We start from the raw sequence: 19455 nt of genomic DNA on the forward strand, positions 1-19455 counted from the left end.
GTTTGTCATCTTAGTTTTTGTTTCAGTCTATTTGTTGAGAGTGTTTTCTGTTTCCTGTTTTATTTTGTAGGCTTTGCTCCTAATCTGTTCTTCACTTCCTGTCTCTGTGATCGTCTGCACCAGTCCTTGTGTGTGTATATAAGCCTCTGTGCTTCCCTTTGTCCTCGTCGGATCGTTGTCTAAGTTTGTCTAAACCGTTGTGTTCCTGTCCTGACCGCTTGTGTTTCTGAATCCTGTGTCTCCTGGGCCTCTGCACCTCTACATCCCCTATGTAAGCCTCCTGTGTGTTTTTGTTTCTTTAGTTTTTACCTTTTTGAGAATAGTGTAATCAATTTGTATAAACCCATGTAACAGGTGTAACCCTCTGGGAAAACCAGTTGTTACCAAAACACTTATTTATAGTATTATTCATATTTCCTCCTTACTGAGAATTCCTTTTATTTAATTAACAATTCTGTTTTATTTCTTCTGTATTTAATTTATTATTATTAAGTCATTTCCTTTTTGCTCAGGAAGTGTTCTACCTGTCAAAAAACTTGACAACAAGTGAGCCTATTGGTTCAAGGTGAAATAACTGCATGTTATTGGTGTAAAACGGTCTAAGTCCCGCCTCCTCACTCGAGTCAGCGGGGTGCAGTCGAGTGTGGAGACAGACGGAGCCTGATGAGAAGTGGAGAAGTTGGAATTACGGAGCGATATTACTGCTACTGGTACTTGATATAATACTGAACAAAGAGAAGTTAGAGTATGTTTGAGCCCATAAGAAGTTTATCAGCTACTGAGAGGACCTGGAGAGAAGCTTAGAGCACCGTTTATCCTTTTCTTTTCCCGGCTGGGTTTTCTGGATACCCTTGAACTTTGAGCTGGATTGGAATCTCTCCCTGACGAGGGAGATGGCGAGCCACCCGTGTTGAGCACCTGGATTGAGGAGCGCTTCAAGCATTCATCAACCTTGCTGTCAGTGTGGTAGGACTGTGGGGAAGAACCTCAAAGGACAGTTGAATCTAGCAGAACATCCTATTTTTTGAGGATTACTTTTATTTTCTGGGTGCACCCATTTCAAAAGACATTTCTAATTTTACTAAACTGAATGCCGGCAATGTTGTAAATATTTTGTGTGTTAATACAATTGTTTTCATTTAAACTTAACTCTGTGTCCTGGTTGCTCATTGTGGTGTCTGATTCCTGTTAATTACTCCTCCCTACGAATCTGGGTTATACTGGTCCAGTGTGCACCTACCCTCCATGTGGGTTACACAGTCTTTGGGGAATTCTGTCTTTCATTAAAATTACACTTTTTCTTAAAACTCTGCATACTTGGTTCATCTGCTTCACCATTTCCCTTAACCCCCCCTTTTGTGTCTGTGTGCACATGCCAGCCTCCATCAATTGAAAAAAAATAAATATATAAACCAATAAATTGATAAGGAGTGAAAACAAAAGACCAAAAACATTTATTTATGAAAGAATCATAAAATCACGATACATAATTCAATATCCATGTAATAACCACATTAATATCATGTATTAGACACAAGATGAGTCACGTGCTGTTACCACAGCCTCAAAGTTTCATCGACAAGACGTCCAACATAGTTCAGAGGGTAACAGCATAAAAAAAATGTATTTATTGCAGAAAAGACAACAACTTCAACAACAGGCCGGCAAAATGGACAAAAGAAGGAAAACCCAACACACCAACCATCAGAGGGTCGTAGGATCTGAGAATCTTCCTTCAACCTAAACCAACATCAGAACTAAAGCTCACAGAAATAAAGCTGTGAAAACTGGATGACTGGACCCATCAGAAAAGTAAAAGACACAACACAACAATACTCTTGTTCTGAAGGTCTTGCTGTACAAACTGCTGCTGCTGCAACCGCGGATGGAAAGAGAGATACTTCCTGTTTCCTCTCACATACTTTCATCAACCAATCACAGTGCACCTGAGGAAAGAAGAAAACAGGAAACCATGAGTAGAAAGGAAATGTACAGTGTTTTCCTCTTAAACTGGTCTTTTAGTTTGAGAGCTGGACTTGCATGTTCAGATTTCGTGGTCTTTTTACTCAACACCCTGCGCTTGCACTCACACAGCTCCTGCTGGTGTTTAGATTTGTTCTGCTTGTGCTAAAACTCTGCGCTTGCACTCAGATATTTTGCTTCTTGGACAGATTTCCTGTATTTAATAACTATACACTGTGGTTTCTGTAAAACTCTCTTGTACGGATGTTCTCTGAAGTCGTCCATCTTGGTTGTGTTTGTCCCAGTGGCTCTGACCTGAGGCTTCACACCAGGTCTTCCTGCTCCTCTGTGTCTTCTGTCTGTGCTGCAGCAGTGACGTCATCATACTCAGGACAGTTGTCTAACTGATGGGGGAGAGATGAAAAAATATGAAGCCTCACTGGACTTTATTCATGAAACCTGCAAATAATCACAGTTCATTCAAGATTAGTTTGAACGTAGTTGCGCCCCCCCCTGTCCATTCGTTTGTTTGTTCATCAGCAGGATTACACAAAAAGTGATAAACTGATTTCCACGTGTCAACGCACTGTGACGTCACCCATTGGTTTGTGAGCTGCCATTTTGAAACCTCTATTTTTGACACGTTGTCCAGCGCCATCTTGGTTTTTATGAAACCAGAAGTAACCATATTTGGAGGAGAGGGGGTGGAACCTTTTACATTTTGGGCAGATTCAGACAAAGCAGCTGATCCAAGAAATATTTTATCTCTTTCTCTAACATTGTGAGATGAAAACAGTGATATGGAGTCATTCTTTTGGCCTAACTGTCTCTCACCTCTATCATCTCCACAGCTTCATTCACTTCTGATTTCAAGCTCAGAGTTTTCTTCATCCTGGATCGAGAACAACAACAAACACAACATTTGACAAAATGAACTTCATAACACTGAAACTAGAGTTTGAAGACATTTGAAGAAGACAGTCAAAGAGCAGAGGGTGAACTGATGGATTTGTATTGTTTTACCTCGTCCACAGAGTCCAGACAAGCACTGGAACCAGCACGACCACCAGAGTCAGCCTGATGATATTCATGATTATCACTGACTTCCCTAGACAACAGACAGGAGACATTAGCAGTGTGGTTAGACTGATGACTCAGTTTGCCAGGTGATGCTTTTGGTCAGTCGGTATTGTTCATGTTCAATATGATGGGCTTGATATACAGCTGTGATACATCTGGAAATCCTGAGTATTGATGGTTTGAGGTTCTGGTGCAGTGAAAAGGAGGGGGGGGGGGGTGTAGGTTGTAAAAGTCAGAGTGCTTAAATCACCTGCTCCAACAGTCAGATGTAAGGTGGTGTTACTACGTCCGTGTGTGTTCTGGGCCTCACACTGATACTTTCCACCATGTTCAGCTGTGATATCAGTGATGGTGAAGATTTGTCCTGATGCTGTTGGTGAGTCCTCGTCCTCCTTGTACCAGGTGTAGTGAGCTGCTGGGTTAGCATCACTGCTGCAGGTCAGAGTCACCGAGCTGCCCTCCATGATCTCACCAGAGGGACTCACTGACACAGAGGGAGGCTTTGGAGCGTCTGGTGTAAAGATCATGAAATCAACTCAGAAATATTCATTAACCAAAGTGAAGAACTTTTCAATCTCTGGTTTTGATAAGTGCTTCTTAAATATAGATGATCATTATTATCCGGGGGCCAGCACAGACAGAAGCAGGTACTGAGGGTTTGTTCTAAGCCTGTGTGTGTGAATGTGCAAAATTAGTCAACTTATGAACCAACAAAAATATTATAGTGAATATTAACTCTGCAGCTGATCGGTCAAAGGTCGAAGTCAAGATGAGGAAAGATTTGACCCAAAAGACACATTTTCCAAGAAGTTAGAGATTTACATCATGAGTCCTTAAAACTGCCTTTCTGCTGTATTCCTGCCTCTAATAGGACTATAGAGATGACCTAAAGCTTGTATACATAGAAAAATGATGTGGTATACCCCAAAATATTTTTTTTTGAATTACTTTAATAGTAATTTAAATTGTTGTAATTAATTTAATAGTAATTCTAATTTATTTAATTACTTTAATAGTAATTGTAATTTATTGAATTACTTTAATAGTAATTTTCATTTAAGGTTATTCCTAATAATATAAGTAGAGAGATCAGTGAATGACCGCAGCACCCAGGTGGAACATTTGGCATGGGAGCGTTGCACCCCGTACATCTCTTTGGGGGGGACATCAGCCCACATGCCAGATGCTGTCTGGGTAAAGAAGTGAATGCATCGTCTCATTTCTGCTGCTGCATCCTTACTGTTTTCTACAGGTCAGTAGTGACTGAGAGTCACCTTTGTTACCTCTTAAAGCTTCCCATGATCACCACGGGTGTCATTTAGTTATGTTAATGTTGTTTTGATTATTTATTTAAGATGTGTAAAAACTGAGAAACTCCGCTGGGCAGTGAGGCGAGTGAGATTCGCGCCACTAGGTGGGCGGAGCTACACTCGCCTGTTAGGTGTTTATTTTTACCTGCCTGTCGTCTTGCAGGAGTTTGATGATAAAAATATTATTTACTTTACACATTGTGTAGATCAGCTCCCACACATACAGACTGATATTATTTCTATATTGTTAATGTTTGTAATTGAAAGTTATATTTTAATAAGATGCTGTCTGGGTAAAGAAGTGAATGCATTGTCTCATTTCTGCTGCTGCATCCTTACTGTTTTCTACAGGTCATTAATTTAACTTTGCTGCTGTGGTCCCAATCTTTGGACCCGTAACAAATTTTGGGGGCTCGTCCGGGATCTCTCTCCACAAGAACCATCAAGGGGAGCAGATCCAGTGATATCAGAACCACGAGGCCAAGGCGAGGTGACGTGATTGCAGCCGTGACAACAGCTGGTGGGTGTCCTAGAGGGGAGATCAGAGTCCAAGGAGGGTCTTCATTCTTCCAAAGGAACCGCACTGCTGTTTCATCACACACATCATGTCCACCGCACGCAAAGAACTCGTATGGAGCATCAAAAAGAACTTGTTCAAACTCTCGGGCAGCGACAGATACCAGCTGGCACGGGACATCACAGCTGACAATCCAAGTACACCCGACCTGAAGTCCGACGATGAAGAAGTTTGTGTTGAATATATCTTTGACTTTATTAACTCTGATACTTTTCTCAGTTCTGAGGATGGAGGAATGAGTCAGTTATTAATGTTGAATGATTTGATACGTGAGATAATTAATGTTCGAACTACAGTTGTCATTACAAATGAGGTAACTCAGGAACATGAGACACTCACAGCTACATCAGATAACATCATAGATCAAACTCCTGGGTCACATGACGCTATCAGTGATATTTCAAACACCAGACACAATACTGCTACTCCAGCAGCCACAGTCCAGAACATACAGGACACTAACCGTAGCACAGACACCACAAGTCAAACTGTGGACCAGCTCCAAGTAATGCATGATGAGCTAGGCAAGAGGCTACAACACTACAAAGATATAGCAAATGCAGCAGAGCAAAGTCTAGGTGAGCCCAGGTCACACCAAATGCCACGTCATATCCCAGCTACGATCAATACTGAGAGGATGGTTTCTTTAAAGGACCTCTCCCATCTTCGGCGTAGGGAGTTTAAGATACATGGGGGGCAGATTGGGGACCATAGCTCTGACATCACATATAGCAGTATCTGTAAGCAGATAGACGAGGGAGTCAGGGAGGGTTTCACAGGAACAGAAGTGATCCGAGCTGTGCTGAGGATAGTTAAACCAGGTGCCTTTAAAGACATGCTCACCCATAAAGATGACATCACAATCGTTGAACTCAAGGGCTTCCTCAGGCCTCATCTTGGTGAAAAGGCCGGTATGGAACTGTTCCAGGAACTAATGTGTGCCAAACAAAGTGAACAAGAACCGCCTCAACAGTTTCTGTATCGCATGATTGGACTCAAACAGAAAATCCTCTTTCAGTCAAAGCAGGCCAACACAGATGACCCGAGAACAATCCAGGAAGTTTTCCTCCACACCATCTACCAGGGCCTAGGGTCTAAACAGACAGACATCAGACAACAGTTGAGACCTCTCCTCTCAAACAATCAAGTGGCGGATGAAGACATTGTCAGTCAAGTTATGAAAATTCTCAGCGACGAAAATGAGCACCAGTGCAGGCTAAGTTATGGTCTCCGACAGAAAGCAACACATTCACAAATGTCAGAGTGGATGAAATAGATCAGACTGCGCACAAGAAAGAACAACAGACAATTCAACAGCTCAGTGCTCAGGTTGAGACTCTGACCAACATGGTTGCAGCTTTAATGGACCAGCAAACGACAGCTATGCACATAACCCACCCTAAGTCCGTTCCTGTCCATATGCTTGGTCAGCCGCAAGCACACAGCATTACATCCATTCCCAGACAAATTCCTCCTTCCACACCAGGCCAACCCTCTCTCACAAGGAAGGGTAAAATACCAATCTGTACCAACTGTCTACATCAGGGCTTAGAGAACTGTAACCACTGTTTTGTATGTGGGGATCCAGGACATCGGGCTGTAGGTTGCTTAAAAAGAGCCTGGCAGCAGGGAAAACGGGAACCGACCTCCGTTGAGGGACAACCAGAGGCCGTTCGAGAACTCCAGTCCCAACCAATAACCCCCCAGCGTAAGCAGCATCACTCAAAACGCCAAAGATGGGACAAAAGAGTTGTTGACACTTTCCCCAAAGAAACAAAAGAAACCCCTGACATGACGATACGCACAGCACCACTGATAGGCAGGAAAAGTTTGCTCAAGTGTTTTAGCAGTGGCTATGCAGCTACAGTGTTGTTTGATTCTGGCTCACAGGTTAGCATCATTGACAGGTTGTGGAGAGAGAAATGTATCCCCAATCACCAAGCACGACCACTAAAGAACTCCTTGACCAAGGGGAAAGCCTTAATGTATATGCGGCCAATGGACAGTCAATTCTATACGACGGATGGGTGGAGCTTACAGTCATCCTCACTGGAAACGACAATCCAAACCTTGCAATTCAGGTCCCCTTCCTGGTTATCCAGCTCAGTCTCCCTCAGCCTTTATTAGGAGCTAATGTTCTCCAGGAAATTATAAATGGACAAGAGTCTTCGACTGATGCACCCACCACTATTATATAGGTCTCCTTCGAAGAGCCCTTGGAGTGGAAGAAGAACAAGCCGAAGCAATGGTTCATTTCATTCAGACACAAAAGACACCAGGCCTCAGTTTGGCCAAAATCAGAGTGGGCAGGGAAGATGTTACTATCCCAGCTGGAAAAACATTACGTGTACAGTGCAGAGTACCACCTAGCTTCGACGCCTCTGACTCTGTTGTCCTTTATGAATCCCCAGAAGAAAGTTATAGCTTAGAACAACTGAGTGTGGGGGAAGGCCTCTTAGAGATCAGTAAGAACAGGTGGCCTCTTGTTCATGTGCCCATCTCCAATCACACTAAGCATGAAATAACCCTGCCAAAGAGAACTCTGTTGGGCTCCATCGAACATGTAGCGAAAGTCATAGAGATAGGTAAGACAATGAAACCACAAGTAGAGACACCACAGGTTACAACAGTAAGGGCTGATGTCCATAAAGTCACCGCTCCCAGGGTTTCCACAACTGAGCCGTGGCGACCACCCGTTGACCTCAGTCATCTTACTCTAGAACAACAACATCTAGTTGAGGAGGTGCTGCAAGAGGAGGCGGCCGCATTTGCCCAAGACAGCGGTGATATTGGATGCATCCCCTCTCTCCAAATGTCAGTCAGGCTCAGCGATGACGTTCCCGTTCAGAAAGCTTATGCTTCCATTCCTAAGCCACTTTACAAGGAAGTAAAATAATACATCCAGGAGTTGTTAGTCAAAGGATGGATTGTAAAGTCTAAGTCGCCATATGCCGCCCCTATTGTTTGTGTCAGAAAGAAAGATGGTTCATTGCGCCTTTGTATTGACTATAGACTGCTTAACAAGAAGACTGTGCCAGACAGACATCCCCTTCCCCGTATTCAGGACTTGATTGACTCGCTTGGGGGCTACAGCTGGTTTTCCATCTTAGACCAGGGCAAAGCCTACCACCAAGGGTTTATTGCAGAAGGTTCGAGACATCTCACTGCCTTCAGGACCCCTTGGGGTTTATATGAATGGGTCAGAATACCGTTCGGGTTGTCAATTGCACCAGCAGCCTTCCAAAGAAGCATGGAGGAAATGCTTGACACGCTTAGGGATGAGTGTTGCATCCCGTATCTTGATGATGTCCTCTGCTTCTCGAGGTCTTTTGAAGAGCATGTTGAGGTGCTGCGCCGTGTACTCCAAGCTCTACAGCGCCACGGGGTTAAGTTGAGGCCAGAAAAGTGTGAGTTATTTCGCAAAGAGGTCAGGTACGTTGGTCGGCTAGTGTCTGCAAATGGGGTTAGAGTAGATCCAAAAGATATTGATGCAGTTCAAGCATTGAAGGAGAAAACTCCACAGACAGTAGGAGATGTTCGGAGGCTGCTAGGTTTCCTTAGCTATTACCGAGCATACGTTCAAGACTTCTCACGTATAGCAAGACCACTATATGAGCTGCTTCAGGGAAAGCCCAATTCAACACAACCCAAGCCTGTCAAGGGGAAAATAAAGGGGCCTCAATTGCTTTCACGTACCCCCGTGGAATGGAATAACCAACACCAGCAGATTCTTGAGCGCCTAATAGACATTCTAACCAACCCACCAGTGCTAGGATACCCAGACTTCAACCAACCCTTTATACTTCACACCGATGCCTCTCAACAAGGTCTGGGAGCAATCCTCTACCAGAAACAGGACGGAAAGATGAGGGTGATTGGTTATGGGTCTCGCACATTAACACCAGCAGAGCAGAGTTATCATCTCCACAGTGGTAAGCTTGAGTTCTTAGCCTTAAAGTGGGCAGTTTGTGATAAATTTAGGGACTACCTGTTGCAATGTTTCCCAAAGAGGAGGTCCATGCAAACTGAAGTCCTACTGGGAGAAGACAATCTACATCGTCAGAGAACAGCTTGGTGATAACCCAGTCTATAAAGTGAGTCCTGAGACAGGGGGCCGGCCCATCCGCACGCTCCACTGAAACTTGTTGCTTCAAGTAAATGACTTACCTGTAGAGCAACCAACCTCTGTCGCACCTGCAAAGTCACAAAGGAGAAAGGAAATCTCAAAACCCGTGAGCACAAGTGAACAGACGCAGAACCATGACACAACTGACTCTGATGACGAAGAGGAAAGACCACGGTATTGGCTACGGATGCCAAGGGAAGCGCCAGGAGTTGGAAATGACATGTCGAACCAAAGAGTCGTCTGTGAGACCCAAAGCCACCCGGAGCAGATTGGAGCTTGCCTGGAGGAACCTGTTCTCGATGAGCTTGCATCTGAAAGGGGAAGTGTCGTTGAGGAAGCAGAAGGACAAGATGACAGAGTGCCCTGCACTGAGGAACATCAGCCTTACAATGAGCAGGAACAGTCTCAGGCTTATGACTCAGACATGGAGGTCCAAGAGGCTCAGCCTACATTAAGGAGGTCTACTAGAGACAGGCGCCCTGGCCAGATGTTCACTTACACCTCCCTAGGTCAACCAACTTACCAGCCACGTGTCACTGTGAGTGCAATAGGGACTCAGCCCATAGTTTACACTCACCAATATCCAAAGTCTTACTTACAACCATTTCATTACACACCTATCATTCATCCTACATACTTGCCAATCACCTGTCCTATCCACTGTTATTGAATGATCGATAGACACTGTGAATTTACATATGTTTATCGTTACTAATGTTTCTTCATGTTGAAGTTTTGAGTAACTGTAAGCTTTGTATTTGATGTTTCGAATGTTATTGTGAGTTATTGAAAACTGTGCTACTAATAGCAAGTGTCGGGAGCCACTTTTTGTTTGTGGGGGAGTGTGTGGTATACCCCAAAATATTTTTTTTGGAATTACTTTAATAGTAATTTAAATTTTTGTAATTACTTTAATAGTAATTCTAATTTATTTAATTACTTTAATAGTAATTGTAATTTATTGAATTACTTTAATAGTAATTTTCATTTAAGGTTATTCCTAATAATATAAGTAGAGAGATCAGTGAATGACCGCAGCACCCAGGTGGAACATTTGGCATGGGAGCGTTGCACCCATAGATATATATAAAGACTAGATGTCTTCCGGCGGAGTCTAGAACGTCATCACTGGCGGCCATCTTGCCACAGGCAGGCTTTCTGGAAGGATCTGTGGAACCTGAGGTAGGGTCAGTGATCTGCTCAAACACTTATACTCTTATCTCGCTGAAATCTTGACGGATTTACAAATGGTTTGGTATCTTACAAACGTTATTAATGTGGTTATAATTCTGGATGCTTGAACATGTTGAAATCGCAGCTTTTCTCTCCGAAAAACGACTTAATCGTGCAGCTTAGTTGTGTACCACGGCTAGGCTAGGCTAGGCTAGTACCGAGTAATTTTACATTTATGGGAGAGGCAGAATTGTTCTTTCTTTTCAATATAACTTAAGCTGCACATGATTTAACTGAGGTTTCACATCTTGCATTATGATTTATACAGGAAATTGCTGACTTTATTGCCAGTGGACAAGACCAGCTTCTTCCCGGCTGCAACTGACCCCCATCTGTCTTTGACTCTTATCCCCACGCCTCAATTCTGTGTTACATTTACACACACTATAGTTTATTGCATATTGCACATCCTCATTCTGTTCTGTTTTGCATTTACATCTTGTATTAATTTTGTTTTGTTTGTTTCATGTGTAGTTATTTCTTTCTTATGTGAAGTCCTTATTGTGTTTTTGTAGTACTTATTGTTTTTTTTTTGTATTGATTTCACTGTTTTTTGGGTAATTTTTTATGTCGGTCCTCCATCTGTATACCTCCACAGTAGTCTAGTTCTCTCTAGAGGGTGGGAATTTTCAACATGCAGCATTTCTTTATATATATATTTGTAAATGGAAATCTTACACCTTTTTTTTACTGCAAAGAAATGTCACCTTTATACATATGTCTCATGTTGCCATTCTGTATGTTGAGTTTTAGTTGCCTGTATATTGATTTAACATACAAATCTTGTGCATGTGTGTATTTATGGCCCCATCTGTTCTGTTTAATGTTATTTTCATATGAAAACCCATGGTTATAATTATTCATAAGTATACATCTCATTTGTAGAGGGAAATCTTGTACATATTTTTAAGAACATTATTCTATTTTTTAGAACATAACATAATTATTAATAAGTATGCAGTGTCATAACTACATCTCCAGCGTTTATAACAAACCAAACCGTTTAAAAATCGGTTGAAAATTGAGCAAGTTATAGTTAATTAAAAAGTACATGTTCCACTACTAACACAATGTTATGGGTGAGCGAGCTGCCTGTGGCAAGATGGCCGCCATGTGCGGACGTTCGACTCCATTGGCCGGCAACGCGGACAAGACATCTAGTGTTTATATATATCTATGGTTGCACCCGGTACCTCTCTTTGGGGGGGACATCCGCCCACATGCCAGATGCTGTCTGGGTAAAGAAGTGAATGCATCGTCTCATTTCTGCTGCTGCATCCTTACTGTTTTCTACAGGTCAGTAGTGACTGAGAGTCACCTTTGTTACCTCTTAAAGCTTCCCATGATCACCACGGGTGTCATTTAGTTATGTTAATGTTGTTTTGATTATTTATTTAAGATGTGTAAAAACTGAGAAACTCCGCTGGGCAGTGAGGCGAGTGAGATTCGCGCCACTAGGTGGGCGGAGCTACACTCGCCTGTTAGGTGTTTATTTTTACCTGCCTGTCGTCTTGCAGGAGGTTGATGATAAAAATATTATTTACTTTACACATTGTGTAGATCAGCTCCCACACATACAGACTGTTATTATTTCTATATTGTTAATGTTTGTAATTGAAATTGTGTTATATTTTAATAAGATACTGTCTGGGTAAAGAAGTGAATGCATCGTCTCATTTCTGCTGCTGCATCCTTACTGTTTTCTACAGGTCATTAATTTAACTTTGCTGCTGTGGTCCCAATCTTGGGACCCGTAACAATTATCGTTGATCATATGATGGGAATGTTGTCACTATGAGTTTAGAAAATGACGTCATATAGTGTAGCTATGCAACAACAGATGTTTTCACCCCAGTCTGTTTGTTTGTTGGTTGTTGATTTTAAGCAAGATTACACAAAAACTACTGAGTCGATTAGCAAGAAACTTGGAGTTACGATGGGGTACGGGTCAGGGAAGAACTCAGGAAAGTTTGGTGTTCATCCAGATAAGGGAGCGGACCGAAGAACCTCTGTGAGATGCTGGGTTTCATGGACATGAGGATGTTCTCTACTCACATTGGACGTCTAAGTGTAGAGACGTGGAGGTGATCCGTCCGTACTGATTCTCAGACTTGCAGGAGTAGACCCCGCTGTCCCCAGAGCTGATGGAGGAGAGACGATAAACGCCCTCTGGTCCATGAAGCAGAGCTCGGTCCTCCTTGTACCAGGTGTAGTTAGCTGCTGGGTTAGCATCACTGCTGCAGGTCAGAGTCACCGAGCTGCCCTCCATGATCTCACCAGAGGGACTCACTGACACAGAGGGAGGCTTTGGAGCGTCTGGTGTAAAACATGCAAGATCATGAAATCAACTCAGAAATATTCCTTAACCAAAGTGAAGAACTTTTCCATCTCTGCTTTTGATAAGGGCTGCTTAATTATAAATGATCATTATTAACAGGGACGCCAGCACAGACAGAAGCAGGTAGTTAGGGCTTTGTCTTCATCCTGTGTGTGTGAATGTGCAAAATTACTCAACTCATGAAACAAACTTACTGAATATTATATTGAATATTAACTTTGCAGCTGATCGGTCAAAGGTCAGAGGTCAAGATGAACCAAGATTTGACCCAAAAGATAAAATTTCAAGATATTTCCACAAGTGGCAGAGAGACTAAATCATATACTGATCAGAACATTATTCCCCATCATATAATGATAGTTGACTTATAAGTTATGTCACAAAGAAGCTAGAGATTTACATCATGAGTCCTTAAATCTGCCTTTCTGCTGTATTCTTGCCTCTAATGGGACTATAGAGACAACTTTAAGCTAATATACATTTACAAATAATCTATAATCATATGATGGGAATGTCGTCACTATGAGTTCAGAAAATGACGCCATATAGTGTAGCTATGCAACAACAGATGTTTTCACCACAGTCTGTTTGTTTGTTGGTTGTTGATTTTAAGCAAGATTACACAAAAACTACTGAGTCGATTAGCATGAAACTTGGAGGTAGGATGAGGAACGGGTCAGGGAAGAACTCAGGAAAGTTTGGTGTGAATCCAGATAAGGGGGGGGACCCAGGAACCTTCTGTAAGATGCTGGGTTTCATGGACATGTGGATGTTATCTACTCACACTGGACGTCTAAGTGTAGAGACGTGGAGTTGATCCGTCCGTACTGATTCTCAGACTTGCAGGAGTAGACCCCGCTGTCCCCAGAGCTGATGGAGGAGAGACGATAAACGCCCTCTGGTCCTTGAAGCAGAGCTCGGTTCTCCTTGTACCAGGTGTATTTAGCTGCTGGGTTAGCATCACTGCTGCAGGTCAGAGTCACCGAGCTGCCCTCCATGATCTCACCAGAGGGACTCACTGACACAGAGGGAGGCTTTGGAGCGTCTGTGTGGAAACAGAGTGATGATAACAGATGACAGACATTGTGTTTAACATTTGGGGACATATATGATAAGATGTGTTTAAGTCAAAGTTGCTCAGGTGAGTGGAGTCACTCAGTTACAACAGCAAAGTTGTTAAACTGACACAGGTAAATTCTACTTGTTAAGTGAGAGTTTTTTTGAATGATTTCCTGTTGCACTACTGTTTCCAGTCTCCCCTGAATGTCCACAGATTTCCAAACCATAGTCCAGTTTGTAACGTGGACTTAAACGTGACATATTATGAACCTTTTCCACAATTAGACAGAGTTTCTACCTAATAAAACGTGTGAAGAGCCCTGTTCAGAGTGGCCTGTTTGTGGGCATGTCTCTTAAAATGTCAATGAGCCACTGCTCCCCCTGCTGGGAGGTGTGTGTGTGTGACATGTGCAAAGGAGCAGGGTTTTGTTTTCACCACTGTCTGTCGGCTGAGAGAGCTTTGTTCGTCACGTCAATGTGCACAGTGAAGGAAATATCTTTCAAGTTTATTGAGGATGGTGAAAGCTTTATGGATGTTTTAACAGACGCTGGGTGGATTCCTCTTTGTCTTGCTAATGGTCTGACTTTGAATAATTATAGGGCTGAAGTCAAACGACCCATATCTGCACATTTAAAATGTAAAGGACAAAGAATGTGACAGAGTCAATATATCTTCACTTAATAACCTGTGTTTCACTCACATGTCACAGTAATAAAGATGTTTGCTGAACTCCTTCCCAGCTCATTCTCAGCTGTGCAGTAAAACTCTCCAGAGTCTGACGACCGTATGGAGCTGAGGACAAATTGTGTCTCTTCACTGAGACGTTGATCTTGTTTGTGTCCACTTCTCTTGTACCAGGTGTATTTAGCTGCTGGGTTAGCATCACTGCTGCAGGTCAGAGTCACTGAGCTGCCCTCCATGATCTCACCAGAGGGACTCACTGACACAGAGGGAGGCTTTGGAGCATCTGAAGGATAGTCTATATTAACACACAGGATGAGAATACAATCAAAACACTGTCTGTATTATTTGTTAAAAGTTTACATTTGAATGTAATGTCATGAGCAGTAAACTCACACAATGTAGGAGAAGGGAAACGCTCCTGTCCTTCTATAGCACAGTGATAGCTGTCTTCAGGATTAAAGTGTTGGAGGTGAAAGTATTTTTTTCGTCCAACAGGTTTATTCTTATTGTACCAAACGTAGGAAAGATGATCAGGGAGCTGACACCTGCTGTGACAGGTCAGCTCTGTCCAGGTAGAAGATGGATTGGCTGTTGATCTCCTCACATGTACCTGGAGCTGAGGGTCTGTGAACAAACAAAATGTGATTTTATTTCAATCTACACACTAACATTTGAAACTGACTCTAATGTAAATGGTACCTGTGACATTCAGAGTGACTCCAGCTGAACCAGTTAAATTCCCAGTAGGTTGGTTTGTTGTGAACATGAACTTGTACACAGCTGAGTCGCTCTCTCTCAGGTTAGAGATTCTCAGAGTGCACTTGTTGTTTCCACAGAGATTCTCCACACGACCTGAATACTCCAGATCCGTCCTTAGATCAACGTGAATCCCATTACTCTCTTTAATGTACCAGAAAGTTTTGTTAACTGTAGTATGAAGGCCATTCCACCAGGATGGATATGTATAGATACAGTTAATGTCCACTGTTGATCCTCTGAAGGCACAGATCTCAGTAGAAGTGTAACTCACACTCCAGTCAATCAGACTCCTTACCACTGTAACACAGAGCACATCAGAGAATCAGAAGATAAACTTATACATTTATAAAACTAGCTCCATATATTTTCTCTGGTGAATCACCAGTCGGCAGGTTTTCATTTTAAGATGATGATGATGCCAAGATGAGGAAACTTTCAGTTCACATAAAACACAGTGAAGTGTCCTTTAGACTTCAGTGTGAGGGAGAAACACACTGTTGGAGGTGAAGAACATGAGGGACCTTGTATAAGTTGCTCTTATAATGGAGCAAACTGAACAATATGGAGGAAATGATCTGTGTCTTTTATGCAGAGTCGACCAAAGATGGACGACACGTCTCCACTTCCTCCCAATCTCCAGAAATGAAGCCAAAATATCCTGGATACCAAAGCTGCCATCTTTCACATTTGGAACCACAGTCTGCACAGTGGTGATCCAGAGATGGAGCCAGAGTATAAAGGTCCCTCCCATATATGAGCTCGACCAATCCTGAGTCAGCCTCAGCTGTCAATCATGAAGATGAATCTACTTTTCTTTTCATCAAATAACAAATTAAAACCAAACTTATGAGAAACATGAACAATAGAGTGAGATAAGAACGACCTAAAATGACAGAAACCATCTTTGAGAAAAATGTATTTGACTTTTTAGTTTGGTCCATGTCCTTCCCACTAACATGGAGGAGACAGGATGTATGTTCTATACTGCAGCCAGCCACTAGGGGGCGATCACAATGCTTTGGCTTCACTTCTGGAAAGCAGTCATGTCTGCCATCTATATTTACACAAGCAGAATAGTAGTACTAGTACTACACTAGTTTGTCAGTACTGACAGTAGTATCCCAAGAGTTCAATGTGCCCATGCAGAAAAAAGTATTTAAAGACACATGAAGTTATGGTACAATGCATTATCTCAAATACTCCAGCAGATGGTGCTGTTAGTGAAATACTGAAGATTAAACCTACACATTGACGTAGAGCGGAAATCCTCGAGTCCTTTAACAGCACAGGAAACTCTGGCTGAACGATGAAAATAACCTGTATAAGATGCTCCTTTCTTCATCTTCTGTTGTTTCATGTACCAGACGTAGTTCAGATGATCAGGAAGACGACAACTGCTCTGACAGCTGAGCTTTGCATAGTTATAAGAGTCACCCTTCACTGATGTGCTCACCTGCACATGCAAATCTGTGTGTGAGAATAAGGAATTAATTTGAGTCCAAACTGACGACACACACATGCATATAAAAGTGCACAGACACACTCAAGTGAACAAAACAAGATGTAGGAAATAAATAAATGAATGTTCAGATGTAAATGTTACCAGTGACAGACAGAGTGACTCCAGCCGAACCAGTTAAACTCCCAGTAGGTTGGTTTGTTGTGAACCTGAACTTGTACACAGCTGAGTCGCTCTCTCTCAGGTTAGAGATTCTCAGAGTGCACGTGTTGTTTCCACAGAGATTCTCCACACGACCTGAATACTCCGGATCAGTCCTTAGATCAACATGAATCCCATTACTCTCTTTAATGAACCAGAAAGTTTCCTGAACTGTAGTATCATGGTTATTAACTGTGGATGGGTATGTGTAGGTACAGTTAATGTCCACTGTTGATCCTCTGAAGGCACAGATCTCAGTAGAAGTGTAACTCACATCCCAGCCTTTCTCACACTGTACCACTGTAACACAGAGAATCAGATTCATAACACACCAGAGAACACTTAGTTTACTTTTTACTTTCTGTAGAAAAGAAACATTTTTCCATGAGCAGCATTCCATAGCATTTCAACTAACGACTCCACACACTGATGACAACTCCTGCATCGAGTGTAGAGGAACTCAGTCATGATGATAATAATCATAATCATAATAAGAATAAGAATAACATGTTTCAGACTCTGTAATATTTTGAGCTCTAGACGATAGAAACTTCTAAACAAAGATACAAAATAACACTGATGATAATTCCTTCATATATTTTCTTTCTGCATCACTTTACAGGTGGTGATCTGAAAATGAATGAATGGTTTATTTATATTTTTCTTTCTCAAACTCACTTCAGGTGAATCAGAAGTCTGAGTGTAAAATAGAGTGACAACATGAATGTAGAGGTACAGTACCTGTCACAGTGAGAAGAAGGACAACAAATCCACTCGCTGCTACAGTTACACTCATAGTAGCTGCTGCTCTCGTCTGTGACTTCAAACAAGAAAAACCTCCACAGATAAATAATGTGCACAAGATGAAACTCAGTCACATCACAGACAAGTCCACCTACAACACAGAAGAGTCTGAGAAGAAAGACAGATTCTGTAAGAGAAAGTGCTTTCCTGTATATGTAGATGTACCTGACACAGAAAGAAGGAAGATGACAAAGCAACTTGCTGCTTCTCTCAAACCCATCGTTGCTTCATACGTCTCTGTAGTGAAGCCACATCAGCAGCTAGCTTCCAACCTCGACAAACGATGTTTGTCAGTAAGTCACGATGACAGATAGTAATCATACATCAGTTAAGACCTTGGCTTCCTTCCTCTTTACATCATTAACATGCACGAACGGGCAAACACCAGTAAATCCCTTCGTTAAAATGAAGAAATGTTCTTTTATTTTGGAAAAGAAACGTGAATCGAACACTTTCTTTAATTTCCTGAGACTGGATCTAAAAAGATCATGGTGAATTTTACTTTATCTCATGTTAGAAGTAATTTCCTATTTATTTACAGCTCCAGTCCATATGAAGACTGGGTCATAAAAACACATTGTAAAAGGTCATAATTGTGTAAACTTACATTTCTTTAGTGTTCTTTACTTATTTCTCACGAGGATTCAACTCATGTGAGTCAAGCTTGTTTTGTCTGATACACGTGTAAACAGAAATGGGCAGTATTTCTATTACTTGTATTTGAAATACGTATTTCAATTACTTTGAGTATTTTGAAATATGTATTTGATAGGGCCGATAAAACGTAATTTGTAACACAATAGTTCAGAGTGGAGTAATTTTGTATTTAAAATACTCAAAATATTCTCTCGTCGAATCAAAATTCCTCAAAATGTGCTGCCTACCAACACGAATCCACCAGCTTATGCTCCAATCAGCTGAAGATCTTGGCCTGGTGGCAGAGGGTGAAACGGCTTCCTCCAACCTCCAAGATGATGAGGAACATGACTTCTTTGTTTTCTCAGCTGAAGAAACTCAAGTCACGGAAAGACAGGAGATCACAAGCCACAGCAAAGCGGAGTTAGAGACCCTTTGTTTTCTGGAGGACACCAGAAAAGACCTGCTTTCTCTTCAGCAGGACCCACTCATCAAGCTCCCTTTTGTTCGATTTAACACCACCCTCCCCTCTAAAGCTCCGGTTGAGAGACTGTTCTCGTTTGCAGGAATAATATTCCATCCGCACAAGAGGCGGTTAACACCAGAAGGATTTGAAAAGTTAGTTGTTCTTAAAGGCAACTAACTGGCTACTCAGTGGTTGGGTCTCAATAACCAAACTGGAAGGATTATTATGTCATAAGATGTCAGTGTGAACTTGTATGAGACACTTAACACTGTAATATAGAATTAGGTGGCCTACCATGCCACTGGCCAAGGTACAGTAAAAGAGAAGGAAGTAGGCTACTCACCTGTTAAGTTACCTGTTCACTTTTGTATTGATTTACTATTTACTTTTAATTTTTTCTGTGCAGAACTTGAAGTACAGTAATTTATTTAGCTCCCTGTGAACAACTGGTTTTAATTCTATATTTTGCTTTTATAGTATACATAGGCCTATTGTGTATTGCTATTCATATGTGATGAATATTTTCTTGTTGATAAAAACAACGGGCTGTTAAGTCCCATTAATAAAAAAAAAATATATATATATATATATACACATAATCAATCAAGTTGTTGTCTTTAAATGGCTTTGCATAGTTACACTGACAAATTTTGACTGTTCTTTCTTTTTGTTGGGTTCACCAGAGCTTTGAGAACATTATATAGCCCAGACCTGAACGCTGATATACCAAACTGTGACAAAACGGAACATCCAGAAACAC

General features: G+C 41.8%; 1 protein-coding gene across 1 annotated transcript; it reads right to left on the minus strand.

The window, feature by feature from the left end:
* Positions 1-1438: 1438 nt before the first annotated feature.
* LOC128440015 (B-cell receptor CD22) lies at positions 1439-17803 on the minus strand. The gene is made up of 13 exons (XM_053422582.1): positions 17531-17803; positions 16733-17089; positions 16375-16596; positions 15070-15426; positions 14764-14994; positions 14387-14665; positions 13411-13671; positions 12344-12604; positions 3293-3553; positions 2986-3070; positions 2797-2854; positions 2278-2366; positions 1439-1946 (listed from the first exon to the last, which is right to left on the minus strand). The coding sequence occupies exons 1-12, from the start codon at positions 17583-17585 to the stop codon at positions 2286-2288; spliced, it is 2508 nt and encodes an 835-aa protein (XP_053278557.1). The 5' UTR covers positions 17586-17803; the 3' UTR covers positions 1439-1946; positions 2278-2285.
* Between the last annotated feature and the right edge of the window lie 1652 nt (positions 17804-19455).

Source organism: Pleuronectes platessa, chromosome 5, assembly GCF_947347685.1.
Source record: "Pleuronectes platessa chromosome 5, fPlePla1.1, whole genome shotgun sequence".
Lineage (NCBI taxonomy): Eukaryota > Metazoa > Chordata > Actinopteri > Pleuronectiformes > Pleuronectidae > Pleuronectes > Pleuronectes platessa.

Coding starts and splice junctions, on each gene's coding strand:
- LOC128440015 (XM_053422582.1), bottom strand. CDS start 17,585: ATGAGTGTAACTGTAGCAGCGAGTGGATTTGTTGTCCTTCTTCTCACT. Junction 3,554..12,343: donor TCTACACTTAGACGTCCAAT/GTGAGTAGAGAA, acceptor TCTTTACACCAG/ACGCTCCAAAGCCTCCCTCT. Junction 2,855..2,985: donor GTCTGGACTCTGTGGACGAG/GTAAAACAATAC, acceptor TTCTCGATCCAG/GATGAAGAAAACTCTGAGCT.